This window comes from Bubalus kerabau, chromosome 17 (genome assembly GCF_029407905.1).
Source record: "Bubalus kerabau isolate K-KA32 ecotype Philippines breed swamp buffalo chromosome 17, PCC_UOA_SB_1v2, whole genome shotgun sequence".
Taxonomy (NCBI): domain Eukaryota; kingdom Metazoa; phylum Chordata; class Mammalia; order Artiodactyla; family Bovidae; genus Bubalus; species Bubalus kerabau.
Genome location: NC_073640.1, coordinates 59,514,665 through 59,537,766, shown reverse-complemented (window position 1 = coordinate 59,537,766; position 23,102 = coordinate 59,514,665). Strand labels below are relative to the sequence as shown.

The 23,102-nt window shown below is 50.1% G+C and overlaps 1 protein-coding gene and 1 long non-coding RNA gene across 2 annotated transcripts; one reads left to right on the top strand and one right to left on the bottom strand.

Moving 5' to 3' along the window:
• Positions 1–2,868: 2,868 nt before the first annotated feature.
• Positions 2,869–19,915, top strand: TSKS (testis specific serine kinase substrate). Its single transcript, XM_055552677.1, has 11 exons — positions 2,869–3,038; positions 3,319–3,544; positions 12,295–12,390; positions 12,596–12,679; positions 12,991–13,074; positions 13,641–13,927; positions 14,341–14,535; positions 15,961–16,134; positions 16,907–17,042; positions 18,093–18,217; positions 18,349–19,915. The coding sequence occupies exons 1-11, from the start codon at positions 2,869–2,871 to the stop codon at positions 18,503–18,505; spliced, it is 1,734 nt and encodes a 577-aa protein (XP_055408652.1). The 3' UTR covers positions 18,506–19,915.
• On the bottom strand, positions 9,403–14,647 carry LOC129631574 (uncharacterized). The gene is made up of 2 exons (XR_008704085.1): positions 14,327–14,647; positions 9,403–10,982 (listed from the first exon to the last, which is right to left on the bottom strand). It is a non-coding gene; the product is annotated as an uncharacterized LOC129631574 (long non-coding RNA).
• Positions 19,916–23,102: the final 3,187 nt, after the last annotated feature.

Below are 23,102 nucleotides of genomic sequence, written 5' to 3'. Positions count from 1 at the left end.
GACCGGATTTGAGCAAGACCATTCTGGGGTGCAAGGGCTCAGCAGGTGACCCTTTGCTAAGTTGTAAGACCATCATGAACAAGCTCATGTGTGGGGGTCTAGATGAGGTTTAGACAAGTCCTTGTTGGTTTCAGGATGGAGCACAAAGAGAGAGAACACGAGGAGTCCCTCGAAGAGCTCACAAGTTGAACTGCAATAGTTTCTGAGATTCTGACCTGAGCAAATCAACTCAATTTTCACCAGAAAAACAGGACTCATCCCCATCTTCCCATTTTGGCAGATGGGCCCACCATCAATCACCCAGGCACTCTCACCAGAAAGGGCCCCGCCGTGTCCTTCACACCAAACCAAAGCCAAAACACACCCCAAAACCAGCCACCCCCTCCCACGGCCACTGCCTCCCCCTGTGCAGACCACCATCACCATCGTCTTTTGCTGGAACCTTGCTGTGACATCCCACGCTGTTTTCCCTGCTTCCATCCTGGCCACTCAGGGTGCTTTTTGCAACATCAATCAGCTGTGTCCTTCCCCAGCTTAAATGCATCAGCCACACTGGCCTCCTCTAGGCAACTCAGACCCTCCAGACTTATTCCTTTGGCTGTCTGATGCAAAGAGTCGACTCATTGGTAAGGACCCTGATGCTAGGAAAGATTGAGAGCAAGAGGAGAAGGGGGCGACAGAGGACAAGATGGTTGGATGGCATCACTGACTCAATGGACCTGTCTCACTCCAGGAGACCGTGAAGGACGGAGGAGCCTGGCATGCTGCTGTCCATTGCAAAGGGTTGGACATGACTTAGTGACTAACAACAACATGAAGACTCATTCCTGCCCACTGCCAACCCTGGCTTTCCCCGCGGCTGGCTTGTCCTTCAGGTCACAACAGAATGGCGCCTCTTCGGAGAGAAATTCCGGATTTAGGGATTTAAAGTGATCTCTCCCTGTTATACTTGCACACATTATCCAGTATTTTTTTTTAATGTGTTTTAGCAATTCCATTCCTGGGCATATATACAGAAAAGACGAAAACTCTCCTTTGCAAAGACAGGTGCACTCCAGTGCTCATAGCCTACTATTTACAATAACCAAGACACAGAAGCAACCTAATAAATGTCCGTCAACAGAGGAGTGGATAAAGAATATATGATCTATATATACAATGGGATATTACTCAGCTATAAAAAAAGAAGAAAATAATGTCATTTGCAGCGACACAGATGGGCATAAAGATTACCACACTAAGTGAAGTAAGTCAGACAGAGAAAGACAAGTACCATATGATATCACTCATGTGGAGTCTTATAAAATGATACAGGGGGACTTCCCTGATGGTTCAGTGGTTGAGAATCCACCTGCCAATGTCGGGGACAGGGGTTGATCCCTGATCCAGGAAGATCCCACGTGACATGGAGCAAATAAGCCCACACGTCGCAACTAGAGAGCCCACATTCTAGAACCTGTGAGTCAAAAAATTTTGAAGGCCGAGAGCCCTAGAGACTGTGGCCCACGACAAGAGAAACCACCGCAATGAGAAGTCCGCACACCGCAGCTGGGGAGTAGCCCCCGCTCTCTGCAACTAGAGAAAAGCCCGTGCAGCCAAAAATTAATTAATTTTAAAAAATGCTACAGGGAATTCCCTGGCATTCCAGTGGTTAGGACTTGGTGCTTTCACTGCTGGGGCTGGGGTTCAGTCCTTGGTTGGGGAACTAAGATCCCGGAAGCCACACGGCACAGCTGAAAAAAAAAAAAAACAACACAAAAATATATGTCAACTTTATTCAATAAAGAAACCATTAAAAAAAAAAAAGTTGTAGACATCAATACACGTCAACCCTGTTATGGGTTGAATTACATCCTGCAAAAGATGTTCAAGTTCTAACCTGCAATAGCTGTGAATGTGCCCCTATTCAGAAGTAGGGTCTCTAGCAATGATGAAGTTAAGACGCAGTCATCTGGGTGGAAATGGCAACCCACTCCAGTGTTCTTGCCTGGAGAATCCCAGGAATGGGGGAGCCTGGTGGGCTGCCGTCTACGGGGTTGCACAGAGTCGGACACAACTGCAGCGACTAAGCAGCAGCAGCAGCAGCATCTGGATGGGCCCTGATCCAGTATGTGTTCTTAAAAAAGGGGAAACTTGGAAACTGGTCCAGAGAGAAGACAGTGTGAAGAGTCCTAACCCCTGGACCACGACGGAAGTCCTTAGTTTAGGGGGGTTTTAAAACAGCAGAATTCACACAATAAGAGGCTCAAATCCCAGGTACACAAATTGATGAGCTTTGACAAATGTCCACTTTGTCACCCGGTTTTGATTCGCTTCATATCACATTCAGACTTTTTTGGTTTGTTTCTACTGCTTGTCTGTCTGTTCCCTTCCAGCCTCCCATAGAATGTGAGATCCTCCAGCGACCCTCCTTCCAATCCTCATCCTCCCCCAGACCCTGGGAAAGGGACAAGTCCAGCAGGATGAATCAAGTCTGACTGCAGGTGGCAGGGGTGGGGGTGGGTGGGGAGAGTGCTGAAACAAGAGAGTTTCAGGGAAAGGGAATTTGGACCCCTCCCAAGAAACAGTGAGCCAGTTCACGTTCAGAATGAATCAATTTCACTATGGTTCTGAAGTGGGGGAAGATCAGGGCAGAACTAGAAACCTGGACAAGGAAGAGTTCACTGAACCCCTCTGGGGGAAGGTAATAAGTCACGTTTCCCACCCCTGTGCCCCACCCCACCCCCCCACCCCCGCCTTACTGGAGCCCAGTGGTTGGGTCCTTTATGAGGCAGGCTTGTGGGGACTGGGGACCTTGAGGGGCAGTGGTCAGAATAGGTGGATAGTCTCGGAGGAAGGAGCCCCTGGGAGCCGGGCCCCCCACATGCCATGGCGAGCGTGGTGGTGAAGACAATCTGGCAGTCCAAAGAGATCCATGAGGCCGGGGACCCCCCTGCGGGGGTCGAGAGCCGCTCCCAGCTGGTCCCCGAGACTCCTGGGGGGGTGACCAGCCCAGTCAAGGGGATCGCGAAGAAAAAGAAGGCTGTGTCGTTCCACGGGTGGGTTTGTCGCACCCTGGCGGGGTCCTAGCCCCCAGCGCTGCCTCCGACAGAGCACGAGTCCCACCGTGGGTGCTGGAGGAAGGGGTGGGGAAGGAGAGGACAGCACAGAGGAGAGGCAGGCAGGGGGCCAGTAGCCAAGGGGGACTCGAGAGTGTAGGAGGAAGAAGGTAGTGGGGATGGAGTCAGAGGGACTAGGGGATGTGCAAACAGGGAGGCGGGAGGGGCCGTGCCCTGCTGGGGCCACACCCTGACCCTCCTGCCCCTTTCTCCGCCCCAGGGTTGAGCCTCGCATGTCCCATGAGCCGATGCACTGGTGCCTGAACCTCAAACGGTCCTCGGCCTGCACCAATGTGTCCCTGCTCAACCTGGCGGCCATGGAGCCCACCGACTCCTCGGGGACAGACTCAACCACGGAAGACAGCAGCTCACTGGCACTGCCCATGCCCCCTGCCTCCCCAACCCCACCCTGGGCACCAGATGACCCAGACGTCACAGAAATACTGGTGAGGGGCCCCTGGCTGGGCTGGGGAAGACCAGGGCCCTCACCCTGGTGGTAGACAACTGAGGATGGAGGGGTGGTCTTCATGATTGGAAATGAGAAGGTTCTGGTCACCCTACAGGGCCCTGACAGGCAGCCACGAATCTGCTCCATAGGGGCTAAATGATGCATGTTGCCTGGGGTTGGTCTTCCATTCATTCAGTCACTTCCAAATGCCCTGAGTAGGACTGGGTTCACAGCTGGGAATCGGGCCAGGTCCCTGCTCCCAGAAAGCTCCCAGTCTGGTAGGAGTGACAGATACAGATGGGATGATAAATTCCATGATGGAGGTAACACCAGAGATCCCAGAAAAGGGCCCCTCAAACCAGACTAGGTATATCAGGGAAAGCTTCCTGGAGGAGGCGGCATTGACACTGGGCTTTGAAGGATGAATATGAGTTCTCAGAGGGGACCACTTCAGAAGGTGTGACAAAACTGCCAGGTGAGCAAAATCTAGGAAAATTTAGAGAATTTCTGACTAGAGCATAGAATGTTCATGCTTAATTGTGTGTGCATGCTTAATTGTGTCCAACTTTTTGCAACGCTATGAATGATAGTCCGCCTGGCTCCTCAGTCGACAGGATTCTCCAAGCAAGAATACTGCGGTGGGTTGCCTGCCCAACTCCAGAGATCTTCCCGATCCAGGAATCGAACCAAAGTCTCCTGTGTCTCCTGCATTGCAGGCAGATTCTTTAACCAATGCTATACCTTGGTTCTTTAACTCCCCTATCACCTTCCACTCCTTGCCAGGTTTCTCCTGGGCCAGGCTCTGAACTAGGCTTGACACAGACATTGAGAATCACACTAACAATAACCCTGGTTATAATGATACTAAGATTCATTAGCAGATACTGAATACTTTCTATGTTCCGGAGCCTCAGTTTCTTCATCTGTAAAATGGAGACACATGTGTATGTTCTTTCAAGAAATATTTCTTCAGTTCAGTTCAGTCGCTCAGTCGTGTCCGACTCTTTGCAACCCCATGAGTTGCAGCACGCCAGGCCTCCCTGTCCATCACCATATCCCGGAGTTCACTCAAACCCACGTCCATCAAGTCGGTGATGCCATCCAGCCATCTCATCCTCTGTCGTCCCCTTCTCCTCCTGCCCCCAATCCCTCCCAGCATCAGAGTCTTTTCCAATGAGTCAACTCTTTGCATGAGGTGGCCAAAGTACTGGAGTTTCAGCTTTAGCATCATTCCTTCCAAAGAACACCCAGGGCTGATCTCCTCTAGAATGGACTGGTTGGATCTCCTTGTAGTCCAAGGGACTCTCAAGAATCTTCTCCAACACCACAGTTCAAAAGCATCAATTCTTTGGCGCTCAGCTTTCTTCACAGTCCAACTCTCACATCCATACATGACCACTGGAAAAACCATAGCCTTGACTAGCCGGACCTTTGTTGGCAAAGTAATGTCTCTGCTTTTCAATATGTTATCTAGGTTGGTCATAACTTTTCTTCCAAGGAGTAAGCATCTTTTAATTTCATGGCTGCAGTCACCATTTGCAGTGATGGTTAAACACCTACAAATGTGTCAGGCGCTGGTCTAGGAGCGGGAAATACAGTTGCACCTAAGAGTTCTGTAGAGAACTTCTGCCTCCTCTTGAAGTTGTCATGACAATGAAATGCAATTCATTCATGTAAAATGTGTAGCCCAAGAGTCAGCCATATGCACAGAATACAGGTTAGTTATTGTTATCCTCTCTTCGCAGATGAAGATACTCAGGCTCTAGAAGGTTAAACAGCACCCCTAAAGTCACACAGCTTCTAAGTATTGGGGCCAGGTTTAGGGGTCAGGGGTGGGGAGGCACCACCCTGAATTGATGGGGGCAGTAGAGGTCACCGTAAGAGCCCTGAAGAGCAAGGCCTTGGCCCAGCTGGCCGTGGTCAAGAAAGGCTTTCTCTCTTGAAGAGGCAACTCCCAGGCTGGATCTTAAGATAAAGAAGGTGGAATACAGGGAAGGGTGTTCCACCTAGCTGTAACAGCATAGACAAAAGGACGGGGGTTGAAAAGAGCCCCGGGGGGAGAAGGTCCTTGTGGCTCAATTGTGGTGTGTGGGAGAGGTGAGGCTGGCAGGGGGTAGAGCACAGGACACAGAGGCTGAGAAGTGTGGACATTCTCCTGAGAGCAATAGGGAGCCATTGAGTGTTCCTGGGCAGGGGGAGAGGAGCCATGCTGGAGTCTGGGCTCTGTACCCATTTACTGAGCACCTACTATGTGCCAGGCACTGTGCCACATCCCTGTGGTGGGGAGGGGGTCTTATTTTCCTCTCTGAGAAGTTCTGCAAAGCAAATAGAATAATGACCCATTGGAAAAGGAAGAAAAAAAAAAATAAGTGAGGCAGAGAGAAGTGGCGTGACCCTCTGCGAGGTTAGAGAGCTTGTAAGAAGCAGGGCCAGGACCAGAGGTTTAGTGGGTCTGTTGCTTTCTTTCCTTAGGAGATGCCCCTGGGCCCAGGTGGGAGATGTTTGGAGGGGAGAGACTGGAGGCAGGCGGGCCAGAGAGGAGGCCAGGCGAAGGTCTGGGGTAAGAGGACCAGGTGGAGAGAAGGGAGCGGTCAGAGAGAGTCCAGCTGGGATAGATGGCCCGGGAGGCATCTCCTCCCCGTCGCTGCCAGCATCACTCAGGCAGCTCTTGCAGAGGTCCACCTCCCACTGGAGCTATTTCTGAGTCACATCCCCCAGAGGACTGTGATGCCTGAGAAAGAGCCCTGGGCGGCCAAGATCAAGGTCTGCTGCAGCTGCGAGCTCACTGTGGGGCTGCAGGGGAGCCCTGGCCTCTATGAGGCTTCTCTGTAAAATGGAAAAAACTACTGACAGGCAGCACCTTGGGCTAGGGGCAAGAAGAGCGAAGAGGCGGGCAGTAACAGGGACTGGCTCACAGCGTCAGAGCTACATCAGGAGAGAAAGCTGGAGATGGACTGAGAGGAGCGGGCAGAAACCCAGAGATCAAGGAGGACCAAGATCCGGGGTCGGGGGGAGGGCAGGGACCCCAGAGAGAGGAGGACTTGGACCTAGGGAGGGGCACAGAGACCAGCTGAGGGGGAGACAGAAAACCAGAGACAGAGGAGGGGGCCAGAAACCTAGAGAAGGAAGGAACGGGCACCATAGACAGAAGTGGGACAGAGAAGTGGACAGAAGAGGAAGACACCCCTGAGTGATGGAGACCCCCGGCGAGAGAATGACAATTCCCCCCCCCGACTGGAAGGAGGGTCGGAAGGAGATGGTGAAGCAGACAGCTTTGGTTCGTGTTTTCCTTTTTGATGTTTTTTTCGGCCATGCCGGTGCAGCTTGTGGGATTTGAGTTCCCTAGCCAGGGATCGAACTTGAGCCAACAGCAGTGACAGACAGTCCTCACCGCTGGACTGCCAGGGAAGTTCCTGGTTCATGGCTTAAGCTCTGAGATCTTTATGAGGCCAGAGGATGCAACTGAGGAGGTGATATTGCTTTTAGGAACTGTCGGCGCCTCGTGCAGAAATGGCCAGACTAGGTCTTTGCAGCCTTGCTTCCCATTCGTCCTCCTGCCTGCAGCCTTCCCTGAGGTAGCTGTGCGATCTCAGTGTTCAACCCCTTCCTGGTATGTCCTGCCGTATTGTTACTTTTAATGATGCTGACTATTCATGGCACTTGCCTTATGGATCCTAACATCTTGTTGACCCTTCCTCACCACCATCTGCCAAGGTATCATCATTCCCATTGGACAGGAAAGAAAACTGAGGCAGGCTGGGAATGGGGAATTGGACTGCCCAGCTGCATGGCGTGTGGGTGGCCAAGGAGGAGGGGTTTATCTCCAGATCTGGCTGCCGCCCACCTCCACCATGGGGCTTCCACAGTAGCCCAGTGTAAAGAAGCCGCCTACAATGTGGGAGATTCGGGTTCAATCCCTGGGTTGGGAAGATCCCTGGAGGAGGGCACAGCAACCCACTCCAGTATTCTTGCCTGGAGAATCCCATGGACAGAGGAGCCTGGTGGGCTAGAGTGCATGGTGTGGCAAAGAGTCAGATGCCACTGCAGGGACTGAGCAGGTACACACGGATGTACCTCCTTCATGCCATTCACTTTTCAGCCAAGGCTAACAGGCTCAGCCTTTACTATTTCCCAAATCTGCTCTCAGAGAAGCTAAAACTCACCTCCAGTGACCCCAGCTTTTCTCCATTGCCCTTTCTCTTTCCCCAAGTGTTGACCAGCGGCCTTTGTGGGTCAGCCTGTACTCTTCCCAACAGCAGCCCCGTGAAGGTAGCGATTAGTCCTTCCCTGTTTTACAAGGAGAGAAACAGAGGCTTAGAGAGGTGAAGTCCCCTCTCTGAGGCCTTACAGCTATTAAGTGGGAGAAATGAGTTGATCCCAGAACCTGCTCTCCTAGTTTTCCAGAACCTCTACCTACAAGAAGTCCAAGACTTTTTGGGTCTTCAGTTTTAAAACATCATTCTGTGTATCTGTTAGCGATTGCAGTGAAGTAAACAATTCATGACCTTAAAACAACAAATCTGGAGTGGTTTAGTTGGGTGCTCCTGGCTTAGGGCTGCAGTCAAGATTTTGGCCAGGTGGGACTTCCTTGGTGTGTCAGTGTTCAAGGCCTCATGCTTTCACTGCAGGGGGTGTGGGTTTCATCCCTAGTCGGACAACTAAGATCTCACATGCTGCTTGGCCAAAAAATATTAAAAAAAGAAAAAAAGATTTTGGCAGGGGCCATAGTCATCTGATGAGAAGGAAATGGCAGCCCACTCCAGTATTCTTGCCTGAAGAATCCCAGGGACAGAGGAGCCTGGTAGGCTACAGTCCATGGGGTCACAAAGAGTCGGGCACAACTGAGTGACTAACACATAGTCATCTGATGGCTTCCCAGGTGGCACTAGTGGTAGAGAATCCACTTGCCAACGCAGGAGATACAAGAGACATGGGCTTGATCCCTGGGTTGGGAAGATCCCCTGGAGGAGGAAATGGCAGCCCACTCCAGTATTCTTGCCTGGAGAAAATCCCATGGACGGAGGAGCCTCATGGGTTACAGTCCATGGGGCCACAAAGAGTTGGATCCAACTGAGCAACTAACCACACATCTGAAGGTTTGACTGGGGATGGAGGGGGTGCTTTCAAGATGGCGCACTCGTATAGCTCTTGGTTGGTGGCCTCAGTTTCTTGCCACATGTGCCTCTCCAGAAGGAGCTGCTTATGGCCTGGCAGTTATCATCCTCCAGAGCCAGGCAAGAGTAAGAAGGAAGCCACAGTTCCTTTCGTGAACTAGTTTTTTAAGTCACATACCATCACTCTGACTTATGCTATTTACTGAGTGTGAGTCACTAGGTCCAGCCAACACTCAAGTGAGAATAAAGCACTACATTTGGAAACAGCCTCAAAAAATTTGTGGGTATATTTAAAACCACCATGGCTTTGTTGTGGGTTTTATTGTTTTTAATTATTTTTTTTGTAGGTGCTTTTTACCAGGATGAGGAAGTTCCCTTGTACTTTTAGTTGAGTGGTTTTATCATGAAAGGGTATTGGATTTTGTCAAAAGCTATTTCTGTATTCAGTGACATGATTGTATTCCACCCTCCCCTTCTCTTTTACTAATATGGTATGTTACATGGGTTAATCTTCATGTTGAACCAATTTTGCATTCCTGGGGTAAACCGTATATGGTGTAGTGTATAATCCTTTTCTTTCTTTTTTTTTCTTAAGGGCTTCCCAGGTGACTCAGTGGGTAAAGAATCTGCCTGCAATGCAGGAAACTCAGATTCAATCCCTGGGTTGGGAAGATCCCCTGGAGGAGGGCATGGCAACCCACTCCAGTATTCCTACCTGAAGAATCGAATGGACAGAGGACCTGGTGGGCTCCAGCCCATGGGGTCACAAAGAGTCAGACGTGACTGAGCGCACATGCACACAGTCCTTTTTATATGCTGCTGGACTTGGTTTGCTAGTATCTTGTTGAAATGTTTGTGGCTATTTCCAGAAAGGATACTGGTCTGTAGTTTTACTATCTGGTGATGTCTTTGGTTTTGGTATCAGGGTAACACTGGCTTCATAGAATGTTAGTTCCCTCCTCTTCTGTTTTTTGGTGAAGAGTTTGAGATGAGTTGGCAGCAACTTTTGGGGAAAAAAAAAAGATTGGTAGAATTCACCAGTGAAGACATCTGGGCTTTCTTTATTGGAAGTTTTAAAATCACTAACTCAAACTCTTTATTTGTTGTAGGGCTATTCAGATGTCCTATCTCTTCTCCAGTTAGTGTTTTGCAAGGAATTTTTCCATTTCATCTAGGTTATCAAATTTGACGCCATCCAATTGTTCAGAGGGTTCTCTTGTAATCCTTTCTCTTTCCCTAAGACTGGTAGTAATGTCCCCTTTTTCCTTCCTGATTTTAGTGATTTGAGTAATCTTCCTCTTTTTCATAGTCATTCTAGTCAAGAATTTGGCAATTTTGTCGATCTTTTAAAAAAAAACAACTTCCGGCTTGCTGATTTTTCTCTACTGTTCTATTTCATTTTCTCCACTGTAAACTTTTTTCATTTTCCTCTCATTCCAAAGTATAATTTCTCTTGTGATTCTTCTTCCACCCATTATTTATGAGTGTGTTGTTTAATTTTCATATATCAATACTTGTGATTTCCTCAAATTTCTTTCTGCGTTTGATTCCTAATTTCTACTGAGGTCTTTAAGTTCAGAAAGCACACTTCGTTTTCATATCCTTTAGCATCTATCCTTGACCATATGAAGGTTTCATTCCATTTGGGAAGAATGTGTATTCTGCTGTTGCATGTTATGTTCTATAGATGTCTGTTAGGTTTGGTTGGTTTATAGTGTTGTTCAAGTCTTCTATCTCTTTGCTGATCTACTTTCTAGTTTTCAATTCATTCTTTCTTTTTGAGGGGGGAGGGAAGGGCGCTGTGCCATGTGGCATGTGGGATCTTAGTTCCCTGACCCAGGGACTGAACCTGGGCCCTCGGCAGTAAAAGCACGGAGTCCTAACCCCTGGACTGCCAGGGAATTCCCAATTCTGTTAGTTTTTGATACATGTGCTTTGAAGCTGTATTAGGTGCCTATATATTTATGATTGTTGTAATCTTCCCAATGACTTGAGTCAGTTTTGGTCACTGTTTTTCATTGTTTTCATTAAGGGGTGGAATTTGGGGGTTTCCAACTCCTCTATTTTGCTGATATCACCTTAATACAGTATTTATCACGGTATTTATCCAGAGCAGTTGTGCAAGAAATGTGAAGTTGTTCCCATTTAACAATGGAGGAAGCTTGTTCTCTTTTCTCTTTGTGTATTACTTAAGCAGCTGTGAAAGAAACCCCAAATATCTGGTTGAAGCAGGATAGTTTATTGCTGACATAAACATCTCAGGTATAGCAGGTCAGAGGCCCCAGGGTTCTGGAGGCTGTTATTAAGTCACAAGTTTGGCTGCTGTAACAAAAAAGACACAAATTAGCAGTGTTGGGTTTTTTTAAATATTTATTGGGCTGCACTGGGTCTTCCTTGTAACATGTGGGGTCTTTAGTTACCTTACTCAGGGTACTTTTAGTTTTGGCATGTCTTTATGCAAACTCGTAGTTGCAGCGTGGAGGATCTTACTTCCCCGACCAGGGATCGAACCCAAGCACAGAATCTTAGCCACTGGAGCACCAGGGAAGTCCCCAAAGTAGCACAGTTTAAACAAGGTGGAAAACGTTCTCCTTCTCACATGTCAAGTATTCGAAAATGGTTGGAATTGAGTATGGCAGCTTCACAGGGTTGAGAATTCAATATTCTTTTATCTTGTGTCCTCCATCTCATAGTCCAAGATGGCTGCTCTGGTGTTAGCCATCAACATCATGGGGGGAGAGAAAGGGAGATATGTTCCCTACTTTCTTTTATTAAAGGCATGAATTGGAAATTGCCTATATTATTCCCACTCATATTCCATTGGCCAGAACTTAGTCACATGGGCTTGGCCAGAACTTAGTCACATGGGCTTGCCCAGCTGCAAGGGCACCTGGGAAATGTAGTCTTTGGCTGGGCAGTCATGTTGCCAGGCTAACTGTTCTATAAATGTGGAAGACGGGAGAGTGGAGATCCTGTCACATGCGGCCTTCCTGAGCCAGTTTTTTTGACAGGGGTCACAAAGCATTTTATCATGGTTTAAAACAATGGTTCTGAGTATAAATTCTGACAAGGGCACCTCACGTACCATGTACCTGAAAATACAAAGGACATCCCTTCTCTGGGCCTCCTTTGCCTCCCTTGCAAAATGCGCCAAAATAACCTCAAGAGGTGCGGTTATGGGGAATAAAAGGGAAAACGTGGGTAAGTGCGTGACTTGGTGCATAGTGAGTGTTTATATTTGGAAAGTGGGTTATCTTTAGAATTCTCCACTGCCTGGAGAGAAAGACAGGGCATGTGTTTTAACAGTTTATCTTATTTATGTCTCTGGACCCAAAGGCATTTATCTCAGGTTAAGAACATCCTCCTTCTCCCACATGTCTGAGCAACCCCCCACCCCCCACTCCCTCCTGGATCCTACTTATTTTTCTTCCCATCCACTAAGCAGAAAGAGTCTGCCCCCTGGCTTAATGGGGCAAGAACACCGAGAATCAAAGAGGCGCAGCCCTGGCCCCCAATTCCACCAGCTATTCCAGGGCAGAATCAAGGTGTAAAGCCAGTTTTAAGACTTTCTCTTGGGGTTGGGGTTTGCTCCCCTACACCCACTGACCCCTGGCTGTCTCTGGTTCTTCCCCAGAGTGGGGTCAACAGTGGATTGGTGCGTGCCAAAGATTCCATCACCAGCTTGAAGGAGAAGACCACCCGGGTTAACCAGCACATGCAGACGCTGCAGGTGTGAGGACCACCCCGTCCCCCGCCAATACCTCCTCTTCTTCCGGGGCCACGTTCCCCTCTTCGAGCTATCCTCCAGCTCAATGCACCCATAGCCCAGTTGGGGGAGACTGAGGCTCGGAAGGGAAAGGGATGTTCTCAGCTCTCCTCCCCACGGGGTGTCCCCTGGAGGCCCTGGCTAACCCCTCCTCCCTTCCATGCTCCAGAGTGAGTGTTCTGTGCTGAGTGAGAATTTAGAGAGAAGGCGGCAAGAGGCGGAAGAACTAGAAGGGTACTGTAGTCAACTCAAGGTGAGCCGCTGAGGGGCAGGAGCGGGGCAGAAAGAAGGGAGCAGAAGTAGGAAGAGGGTAAGAGGAAATGGGGAGGAGTGGCGTGGTCCACAGGAGAGAGACGGGGGCAAGCGGACAGGGAGCATGGGAGAGGTCCGAGGACGAACCCGCCCTTCAGCCAAGCGAAACTTGGGCGGAGGCAGTCCTTGCGGAAGAAGTGGGCGTGTCTCGGCTGAGGTGGGTGGAGCCTGCATGGAAAATAACGGGGATGAGGGTTGGGAGACGAAACCGGAATGGGAAGGCAGGGCCCCTGCCCTGGTGTCCTGACCCAGGAGAACTGCCGGAAGGTGACCCGGTCGGTGGAAGACGCTGAAATAAAAACCAACGTCCTGAAGCAGAACTCTGCCCTGCTGGAGGTAAGGCGGAGGGGTCTAAGGGTTTGAGGAAGTTACTCAAGTACGTGAGGTACTCGAGGTGGACTTCGGGTAGGACTTCCCGCCCTGCCAGTCACCTCTACCACCTCTACCACCATCACCACCACCACCACCACCCTGCCCCTTCGTGTTCATGGTCATACTTCTCCACGCACAGTCATATTCAGGTCCCAGGGAGAGGAATTCATGTCAGACCTGGAGTGGGTGGGATTGCCTGTCCTGCCCACACGCCCACTGATTTCCCAACAGAATGTTGGAAAAGCTTCAGTTGTTCTTCCTAAACAGGAGGGACTGGAGTTTGAGGCCTATCGAGGATTAGAGTTGGGGTGGAGGGCTAGATGGAGACAGAGAGGCAGGCATTTAGAGGTTAAGGTGAGTTGGGACTCCAGCTGGGCGTCGAATGGAACCTCCCTCCCTAATCGCGTCCCCACATACATTTACTTTCTAGTGTCAGGAATTCATTGGGCGGATCTGGGGAGTGGAGGTGGCGGTGGTGGGAGGCAAGGGGCCGGGTGCTCGAGCTAACCCTGCCTGCCTTCGCCGCCCAGGAGAAGCTGCGCTACCTCCAGCAACAACTGCAGGATGAGACTCCAAGGAGGCAGGAGGCCGAGCTGCAGGAGTTGGAGCAGAAGCTGGAGGCTGGCCTCTCCAGGCACGGCCTGGGCCCCGCCACCCAGCCCCCAGGCTGCTCCGGTCCGTCAGGGAGCCCTGACGAACCCCCGCGACCACGAGGCCTGGCCCCAGGCGGCTGGGGAATGGGGCCCCGGGCAGGGGAGGGCCCCATCGTGAGCGAGCAGGAGTTGCAGAAGGTCTCTGCCGGCCTGGAGGAGCTGAGGTGAGTGAGATCTCGAGATGGGCCCGGGGGGTGGAGCCTCGAAGAGCCTAGAAAGGAGTATTCTGGGGCCATGACCCGAAAGGGCAGGACTTCGAAGAAGTGAGTAGAGTATAGGACTGGTGGCAGGGAGGCCCGTGAAAATGAGGTGGGCGAAGTTTGGGGAGGTGGCAGGTGGCTCCAAACTCAGGGGGACAGGGTTGGGGCGAGTGGTATCTTGAGAAGGCAGTGTCTGGAGCGGTTGATGCAGGGCTGGGAGGCAGGCCGAGAGAAGGCCAGGATATCTGACAAGGGGATTCTTTCCGGGCCGGGTTCTGGAGGACGTGAGAGGATTCCAAGACATGGACAGGATGGGAGAATTCGGGGACTGGGGGGGTCCGGAGGCGTTGCCGGGTTCCTTACCTCTGCCCCTACAGGAGGGAGGTGTCTTCGCTGACCGCCCGGTGGCATCAGGAGGAGGGAGCCGTGCAGGAGGCCCTACGGCTGCTCGGGGGTCTGGGTGGCAGGCTCGATGGCTTTCTGGGCCAGTGGGAGCGGGCGCAGCGCGAGCAGGCGCAGACCGCGCGGGGCCTGCAGGAGCTGCGGGGCCGGGCGGACGAGCTGTGCACCATGTAAGGGCCCACCCGAGAGCACTGTGGGAACCTGCGAGGGCGGAGCCTTGAGTGAGGGGGTGGGCCAATCAGCTGGAGTCAATCGGTGGAGACTGTAGTACTAACAGGTGGGGGCCCCAATTAGAGAGGAGGGGAAGGGTGCTTTCTACCTAAGGACTGAGGGGCGGAGCCACTACAAAAGAGGGGCTTCTCTGGTAGCTCAGCTGGGACAGAATCCGCCTGCAATGTGGGAGACCTGGGTTCGATCCGTGGGTTGGGAAGATCCCCTGGAGAAGGAAATGGCAACCCCCTCCAGTATTCTGGCCTGGAGAATTCCATGGACTGTATAGCCCCTGGGGTCGCAAAAAGTCAGACACGACTGAGCGACTTTCACTTTCACTGTACCTTCAAAGGACAAGGGGAGGCAAATGGGAACAGGACAAACCAGTTAGAGAACAAGGAGAGGCATTCCGGAAATAAAAGGGGGAAAAAAAAAAAGATGGACCAGTCAGAGCAGAGGCTGCGCGTGTGGCGAGGTATTGCAAACTGTACGGAGGCAGAGGTACTGGGCTAATCTTGGGTGGAGCCTTGCTGGGTCCTCACCCTGCTATACAAAAGTAGAGCGGTTCCTGTGAAACCTTTGGTAAGCCAAAATAGCATAAAGCGAAGAAGCAACTACCTTAGAATACATCTTGCCACCAGATGCACAAAATAAATTGAGGTAAAGCACAGATGCCCACAGAACATAGTTCAAAGCTATGGTGGCGTGCTGCCTAGATACTGAGTGCAGTTCTCAGAGGAGGAGCTTGGTGGCTCCACTCTCACTGCTTGTCGTGTGTCCTGCTTCTGTAAAAGCAGGCTGAGCGCGGAAGAATTGATGCTTTCCAACTGTGGTGCTAGAGAAGACTCTTCAGAGTCCCTTGGACAGCAAGGAGATCAAGCAATCCTAAAGGAAATCAACCCTGAATATTCACTGGAAGGAAACTGATGCTGAAGCTGAAGTTCCAGTACTTTGGCCACATGATGGGAAGAGCCAACACCCTGGAAACGACCCTGATGCTGGGAAGGATTGAGGGCAGGAGGAGAAGGGAGCGACAGAGGATGAGGTGGTTGGTTGGATGGCATCACCAAATCAATGGACATGAGTTTGAGCAAACTCCAGGAGATAGTGAAAGACAGGGAAATCTGGCCTGCTGCAATCAATGGGTTGCAAAGAGTTGGACGCAACAGTGAATGAACAACAAGAGCTTGCTACAAAACAAATGCTTTGTGCTTTTTTCATAAAAGCAAAAATCCTTTTCTGATTTCTTTTGGTTAGTGAAAACAGGTACTAATGTAGGTCTTTCCTAAAAATGGACTGGGATAAAGTGACCTTTCAGAAATCAGAGGATGCCTGTATTCTCTTTGAGAGGCAACCTCACTGCATTGCTTATTCTTACATCTCAGGGTGGAGCGGTCTGCAGTGTCTGTGGCTTCACTGAGGAGCGAACTGGAGGGGCTGGGCCCAGTGAAACCAATTCTGGAGGAGCTTGGACGGCAATTTCAGAGCTCTCGGAGAGTGTCTGACCTCTCTATGAACCTGGATCGGGGAGCCCAAGGCTCCTTTACCCGCTGTGCCAGGTAAGGGGGCAGCGCCTGGCTCCAGGTGCTGCTGCTGCTAAGTCACTTCAGTCGTGTCCGACTCTGTGCGACCCCATAGACTGCAGCCTCCCAGGCTCCTCCATCCATGGGATTTTCCAGGCAAGAGTACTGGAGTGGGGTGCCATTGCCTTCTCCGGCTCCAGGTGCATTCTGTGTCATATTGAGAACACAGCATCGAAGGAAATGAGACTTTAGCATGAATGGAGAGGGAGATGCGCTGTGGGACACAGGGCAGCCCCACGTATTATAGGACGGGCCAGTCTTGCTGCATTTCTTCCCTTCCCCACACGGTGAAGTCAGTGTCTTGTGGAACACGAGAAAGTCTTGCTTTGTTTTGAGCATCCTGGATTTCCAAGTGCATCATGGGAAGGTTGGGCACTGGTACTGGTGGGAGGCAGAGTTGCCCAGTGCACTGTAGGAAAGTGTGAGAACTTGGGGTATTGGAGAGGCACAGGATACCATGTTTAACCTGTATTAGGAACAGTGGGGGTACTTCCAATACAATGTGGGATCAATTTTAACTAGTGCATTGTGAGAAGTGTGAGTTTTTGATGCGCTGAGGTCCATCTGGTGTCGGGAGTGGAAACCCCCAGGCACTGTGGGAGTTCCCCATGCTGTGGAAGCCAAAGTACACCAGATGCACTGTAGTCTGGCCCCTGTGCATGGTGGGAAGGTGGTCTGGGTGAAGGCAGGTTGGCCTGGGCCATCCGGGTCTGAGGCCTCTTTCATCTGGTGACTACCCTTCCCCCAGCCAGGGGCAGCAGTTGTCCACGGAGTCCTTGCAACAGCTGCTGGAACGAGCGCTGACCCCGCTAGTGGATGAGGTGAAGCAGAGAGGCCTGGCTCCTGCCTGCCCCAGCTGCCAGAGGCTACACAAGAAGATTCTGGTACCAAGGACCATGGGCCACCATGGTCCAGTTTGTGATCAGGGCAGGGGGAGGGGAGCCCCAGGCACAAGGATACTGCTGGTGTGTGGCAGGATGGGAAGGGTGAACTGGGGGCAGCAGGTGTTGGGGTTACGCTTGGCTCTGATATGTCAGAATGGGGGGAGCAGGGAGAGCAGTTTGGTGGTTAGTGAGTCATAGGTCAGTCATTATGGAAGCTTGGGTGATGGACTTGGGCCTAAAGCATCATGGAACCCAGATCTGGTGCTTTGTGGGACAGAGAAGACAGACACCAGTCTATAGCTTCGTGGAATATAAGCCTGATTTTCTATGAACCTTGAGAGGCAATGCATTATATGGGATCACTGCGGTCAGACAGGGGACCAGTGAATACAGCTCACAGTAAGCTAACGCATTATGGGAAATGGGACCACAGCTCTTCCTGAGGTATTGCACACAGACACAGGCGCAATAGCAGGTGGAATCTGAGACCGGTGTACATTCTGAAACATAGCGATCTAGTATATTATGGGGTATTGGCCTAATGTGTGATGGGATATGAATTGTAGTGGGTAAGATGGACAAATGAGGCAGTAAAGGACCTGGGGCCTGGTGCATTGTGGGACACAGGGCACCAGAGCACTGAGGACTATTATTGGGACAGAGAGTCCTGATAGACAGGAGATGTGGGGTCTTGTGAATTATGGGATGGTCACGGTCACCACGTGATGAGATGGGGCCCAGACGTCAAGTGCATGATGGCTCATGGGCAGTAAGGAATAATGTAACAGATGCTGATTTAGTGCTTACAGGGACAAAGAAGGCCAGTGCAATCAATAGAGGACAGATGGTGGGACAGATACAAGTCTAGTGCGCAAGGGAATCAGGAAGGCCCAGAAGCTGGGGTCAGCCTCAGGCTCAAGGCATGATGGGATACTCCCGGGGGGATGTGGGCCCCAGAGGACCCTACCCCTTGCGCTTCGCGATCCAGATCCCCCCTCCACCCCCAGCCCAGTCCAGCAAGCCCAGCGGCGCCTACACTCCTCTCCCCAGGAGCTGGAGCGCCAGGCCTTGGCCAAACACGTCAGGGCAGAGGCCCTGAGCTCCACCCTTCGGCTGGCCCAAGACGAAGCCTTGCGGGCCAAGAACCTACTGCTGACGGACAAGATGAAGCCGGAGTGAGGAAGGAGGCTGAGGGCATGGGAGGAGGGTGAGGTCTTGGGGAGAGGGCCTGAGACACCCCCACCTTCCACTTCAGCCCCAAGGCCTCTGGCCTCACCAGCACTAACTGCCCACTGTCTCATTACAGGGAGAAGGTGGCCGCTCTGGACTATCTACACTTGAAAATGTGCTCCCTTCATGATCAGCTCAGCAACCTGCCGCTTGAGGGGTCCACGGGGACAATGGGGGGAGGAAGTGGTGGGGGAACTCCCCCAAAACGTGGGGGCCCAACCCCTGAGCAATAAATGGCCCCTCATGCTGGCATGAATTCAGTCTCCTGTTTGGCATCAAAAGAGAGCTAGTAAAGTTGCACACGCCACACACCAGCATCTGTGCTCACTCTGACTTGATCCTCAGCCAATGGGCTGTCAATGATGGTACACTCTTCTGATGAGTTCTGCTTGAAAGGGGAGTCAAGAATGAATTGATAGCCAGTGTGGAGAAGTGGGAACAAACAAAGTTCAAAAGTCTGAAATTTATCTGTGTTCAATCAGATGTTCCCATTGTAAGTCTCAGGCTTCCCCTCCTTCCCAATCAATGTCCCAACCTTCCTATCGGAGACTTAGCAAGGTTTTTAATTCAACTTGGTATGTAATTCTGGAACCCATACAGCTACAGCTTGTGTTGGATTTTCAGCCATGTTGACCCTGTGTTTACAAGAAATGTGAAATTCTTTTAGGGTTTCCATGGAAGCTCATTGGTTCTCTGAATGTGATTGGAGCTGAGAGTTTAAAGATCTCAGCTCAGGGGGTACAGGTTCCATCCCTGTTTGGGGAACTAAGATCCCATATGCTTTGCAGCCAAAAAACAAAACAAAACATAGAAGCAATATTTCAAAGATCTGAGCTCATAATGTTCTTTCATTAAGCCTGTCAGGGCACTCAGAAGAAGCCACTGAATGCCACTCTCCTTGCGGCCATTGTTAGTGCCCTGATGGTTCATTGCAGCAGCCGCTCATCCCTGAAGTCACAGACTTCAATTGGAACCTCGTAACAGTCAAGATGGATGCTAATATATGATTTACCATGATGCCACTGCAGACTGTGGAATATTAGCATTCCATTTCTTGACAAGGAGCTCAACACTAGGTTCAAATCCTAAGAACCAACTAAACCATTTCCCAAACCAAATTTGAGAATTCACTTCCTATTGCAAATATTGATGTCAGCCAAGGTGTATTCAGGAGACAGAAATCACACTGGTTATTTTTACAGAGATGATTTCATATAAGGAAATGTTACTTAGGTATAAAGAGTTGGTAACTAGGAAACTGAAAAGGCAAAAAGAGAGCCCTATGGTATCATAGTGGTAATAACTCGTGGCAGTGGAAGCAGCTAATAACACTGGTGAAGGACAAACAAGTATGGCTTAGAATTATGAAAACTAAGCACTTGGGTGAGAGGCTCACGGAAGATGAAGTCCGAGGAGGACAATGAGGAGGGGGGATTGCTCAACTGGTGCAGATGTTATCTGAGCTTAGAGGACCACCAGGGACTGGGGCCTTCTCTGAGACCATGCTAAAATGGTACTGGCATTTCTCAGAGTGCGCAAGATTTGGAAAAACTGCAAACTGGACTTAACAGCTGCTGCAGGAAGGAAATGCCTCAGCTGGGATAAAGAAGCTATGCTGGGTGATAACCGATGAGTAGGAAAAACTGACAGGAAATAAGCAGAGAGCAAACCGGAAGAGCCCAGTCTCTTGGCTTCCTTCGGTCCCTTTGGTGCCCCCTACTGGCAGAGTCGAACACCCAGATTCACAAGGGAGGGAATTTGAATCCGAGAGATAATAGCTTAATAATTGGCATACGTAACAGTAGTGTGTACCAATGATCAGTGATTATGAGTAATCCAATTCCAGACCCCTAAGGCCCAAATGCATCTTTTAAGGAGTCCTTGAATACTTGAGAGACTAATTATTTTCCTGGATAACTAGCCTGAATGTTGTGCTGATGTTAATTCTATCCAAATTCTATTGTGGTTTTAATGCAAATTCAATCAAAATCCCAGTGAGATTATTTTTTAAAGGACCCAATTATTCTAAAGGTCTCCTGAAGAAACAAATAGATGAGAGAAGCATAGCTTTTTGTTTCTACAGAAGAATAATAAGATGAGTCTACAGCCAGTATGTTAAAGTATAAAATTACACTGGAAATTCCCTTGTGATCCAGTGCCTAAGACACTGTTTTGAGCTCTCAATGCAGGGGGCCCAGCTTTGATCCCTGGTCAGGGAACTAGATGCCACATGCCACAACTAAGAATTTGCATGCTGCAAAGACCCAGCACAGCTAAGTATCTTTTTAAAATCATATTTAAAAAGAACAAAATAAATAAAAAGTTTAAAAAAGAACAAATCAGGCTGCTCTTTGGGGAACACTTATTGAATATACCCCACAGACACAGAGAGCCCTGGCCATCCCATTTCCCAGGTGACCCTTCAGCTTAATGCAATGACCAATGACTGGTGACCACAACAAGGCCAGTGAGTCCAACTCAACCCAGATTGTATGATCATGAGCACATTGAATGACTGGCTTTCAAAATTTTGGCAAAATATGCATCATATACAGTTTACCATTTTAATCATATTTAAGTGTCTAATTCACTGGCATGAATTACACTCACAACGTTGGGTAACCATCACCACTGTCTATTTCCAGAGCTTTTCATCCTCCCAAACAGAAACACTGTAGCCATTAAACAAAACCTCCTCATTCCCCATTCCTCCCTCCTCCCAGCTCCTGGCAACTGCCAGGAACATCTTTTCATGGGCTTATTTGTGAATCTTCAGTGCAGAAATGTCTATTCAAGTCCTTGGCCTATTTTTTGAATGGGGTTGCTTGGCTTTTGTTGTTGGATTGTAGGAGTCATGTCATATATCTGATATTAACTCCTTATCAGATACACAACATGCAAATTATAGTCTCCCAACATGCCAGCTCTTTGCACTCTATTGATCGTGTCCTTGGATGCACAGAATTTTTTAATCTGGTTGTAATGCCATTTATCTTTTGTTTTCCCTTTTGTTGCCTGTGCTTTGGCTATCACATCCAAGCTGAGAAGTCATTGCCAAATCCAATGTCATGAAGACTTGCACCTGTTTTCTTTGGAAGGGTTTTATAGACTGGGGTCCTCAACCTCTGGGATCTAATGCATGATGATCTGAAGTGGAGCTGCCGCAATACTAGTAGAAATAAAGTTCACAATAAATGTAGTGCACTTGAATGATCCCGAAACCATCCCCCCACCCCCACACTGGTCCATGGAAAAATTGTCTTCTACAAAAGCTGCCAGAAACGTTGGAGACCGCTGTTATAGACTGCACGTGGTGGTCTCACAGACCCTCTTTCTTCCACAGTGTTTGGATGCGACAGACCCAGCTTCCCACCACCCTCCAACATTTTTTTTCCATTTTTTTTCCAGTTGCAATCTTTGGAATCAGCTACGCAGTTATCCTTGGTCACCAAGACCAGCCGACACCATTTTTTGAGCTTAACTCCTTATTACCGATCGACCATGGGCTCCCAGATTCGTCAGAATCATTTCACCAAGGTAGAGGCCGCTGTCCACCACCTGGTCAACAAGTATCTGCAGGCCTCCTACACCTACCCGCCTCTGGGCTTCTTTTTCCACTGCCACAATGTGACTCGAGAGTGTGAGCCCCTTTTTCCTTGAACTGCTCTAGGAGAAGCACCAGGGCACCCACCATTTCTTGAAACTGCAAAACCAGCATGGCTGCCATGCCCTCTTCCTAGACGGGCAGAAACTGTATCAAGATGAGTGGGGTAAAACCCAGGATGCTACAGAAGCCTTCGTGTTCATGGAGAAGAACCTCCATGAACCAGGCCCATATGGATCCGCACGCCCTGGGTTCTCCCTGTGCAGACTCCCACCTCTGTGACTTCCTGGAGCCTCAGCCTAGGTGAGCAGGTGACATTTATCTGCAAGATGGGTGATCACCTGACTGACCTCCGCAGGCTGGCTGGTCCCCAGGCTTGGCTGGGCGAGTATCTGTTTGAAATGCTCAGCCTTAAGCACAACTAGGAGCCCCCCGCCCCCAGAGCCCCGCAGCCCTTGAGGAGTCCCCCTGATGTCAGGCCTTCTGCCCGAAGCCGCTCTCTGCAACCACTAGGCAGCTTGTTAACCACTCTGGTGAACCAGCCCCACCCCAATGACCTTTCCCCTAGTTTCCCCACTTACCAACTCATGGCCAGTCTGGTTTCATCTATGCACCTGTGGTAGGCAGAAAATGGTTCCCCCAAAGATGCCCTGGACCCTGTGCATATGGTATTCTACATGGCAAAGGGGAATTAGGTTGCAGAGGGAATTAAGGTTGCTAATCAGTTGGAGTTGAGATTAGGAGCTAATCCTGGATCATCTGGATGGGCTCAGTCCAACCACAAGGGTCCTTAGATGGCAGGAATCAGTCACAGGAGGTATGACTAGCGGAGAAAGGCATAGAGGGATGCAACGACGACGGCTATGAAGATGGAAGATAGAATCAAAACCGCAATAAGAATATTGGGGGATTCATTGGGAGTTCTAACCTTTTAAGTTTAGGGTGGGCAGGGACTCCCCTGGTAGCCCAGTGGCTAAGACTCTGTGCTCCCAAGGCAGGGGCCCCCAGGTCCAATCCCTAGTCAAGATCCAGGACAGCCAAATAAATAAGTATATATATATATATTTAAAATGCAGGGTGGGCAGTAGGTGTTGGGGCAGCAGGAACTGAGCTCATGAAAACTTGTGGGGTTGATTGGGATGGGTCTTGCATGGTTGGGTTTGGTGTGACTGGAGCTGAAAGGCAGTAAATTAAGCAGGTGCCAGGGTTATAGCTGACATGGTGAC

What these genes read in the sequence shown, in the direction of transcription:
- TSKS (XM_055552677.1), top strand. Translation starts at nt 2,869, where the DNA reads ATGGCGAGCGTGGTGGTGAAGACAATCTGGCAGTCCAAAGAGATCCAT. An exon ending in AAGGCTGTGTCGTTCCACGG is followed by an intron (nt 3,039 to 3,318) that starts GTGGGTTTGTCG and finishes TCTCCGCCCCAG; the next exon opens with GGTTGAGCCTCGCATGTCCC. An exon ending in GGCTACACAAGAAGATTCTG is followed by an intron (nt 17,043 to 18,092) that starts GTACCAAGGACC and finishes TCCTCTCCCCAG; the next exon opens with GAGCTGGAGCGCCAGGCCTT.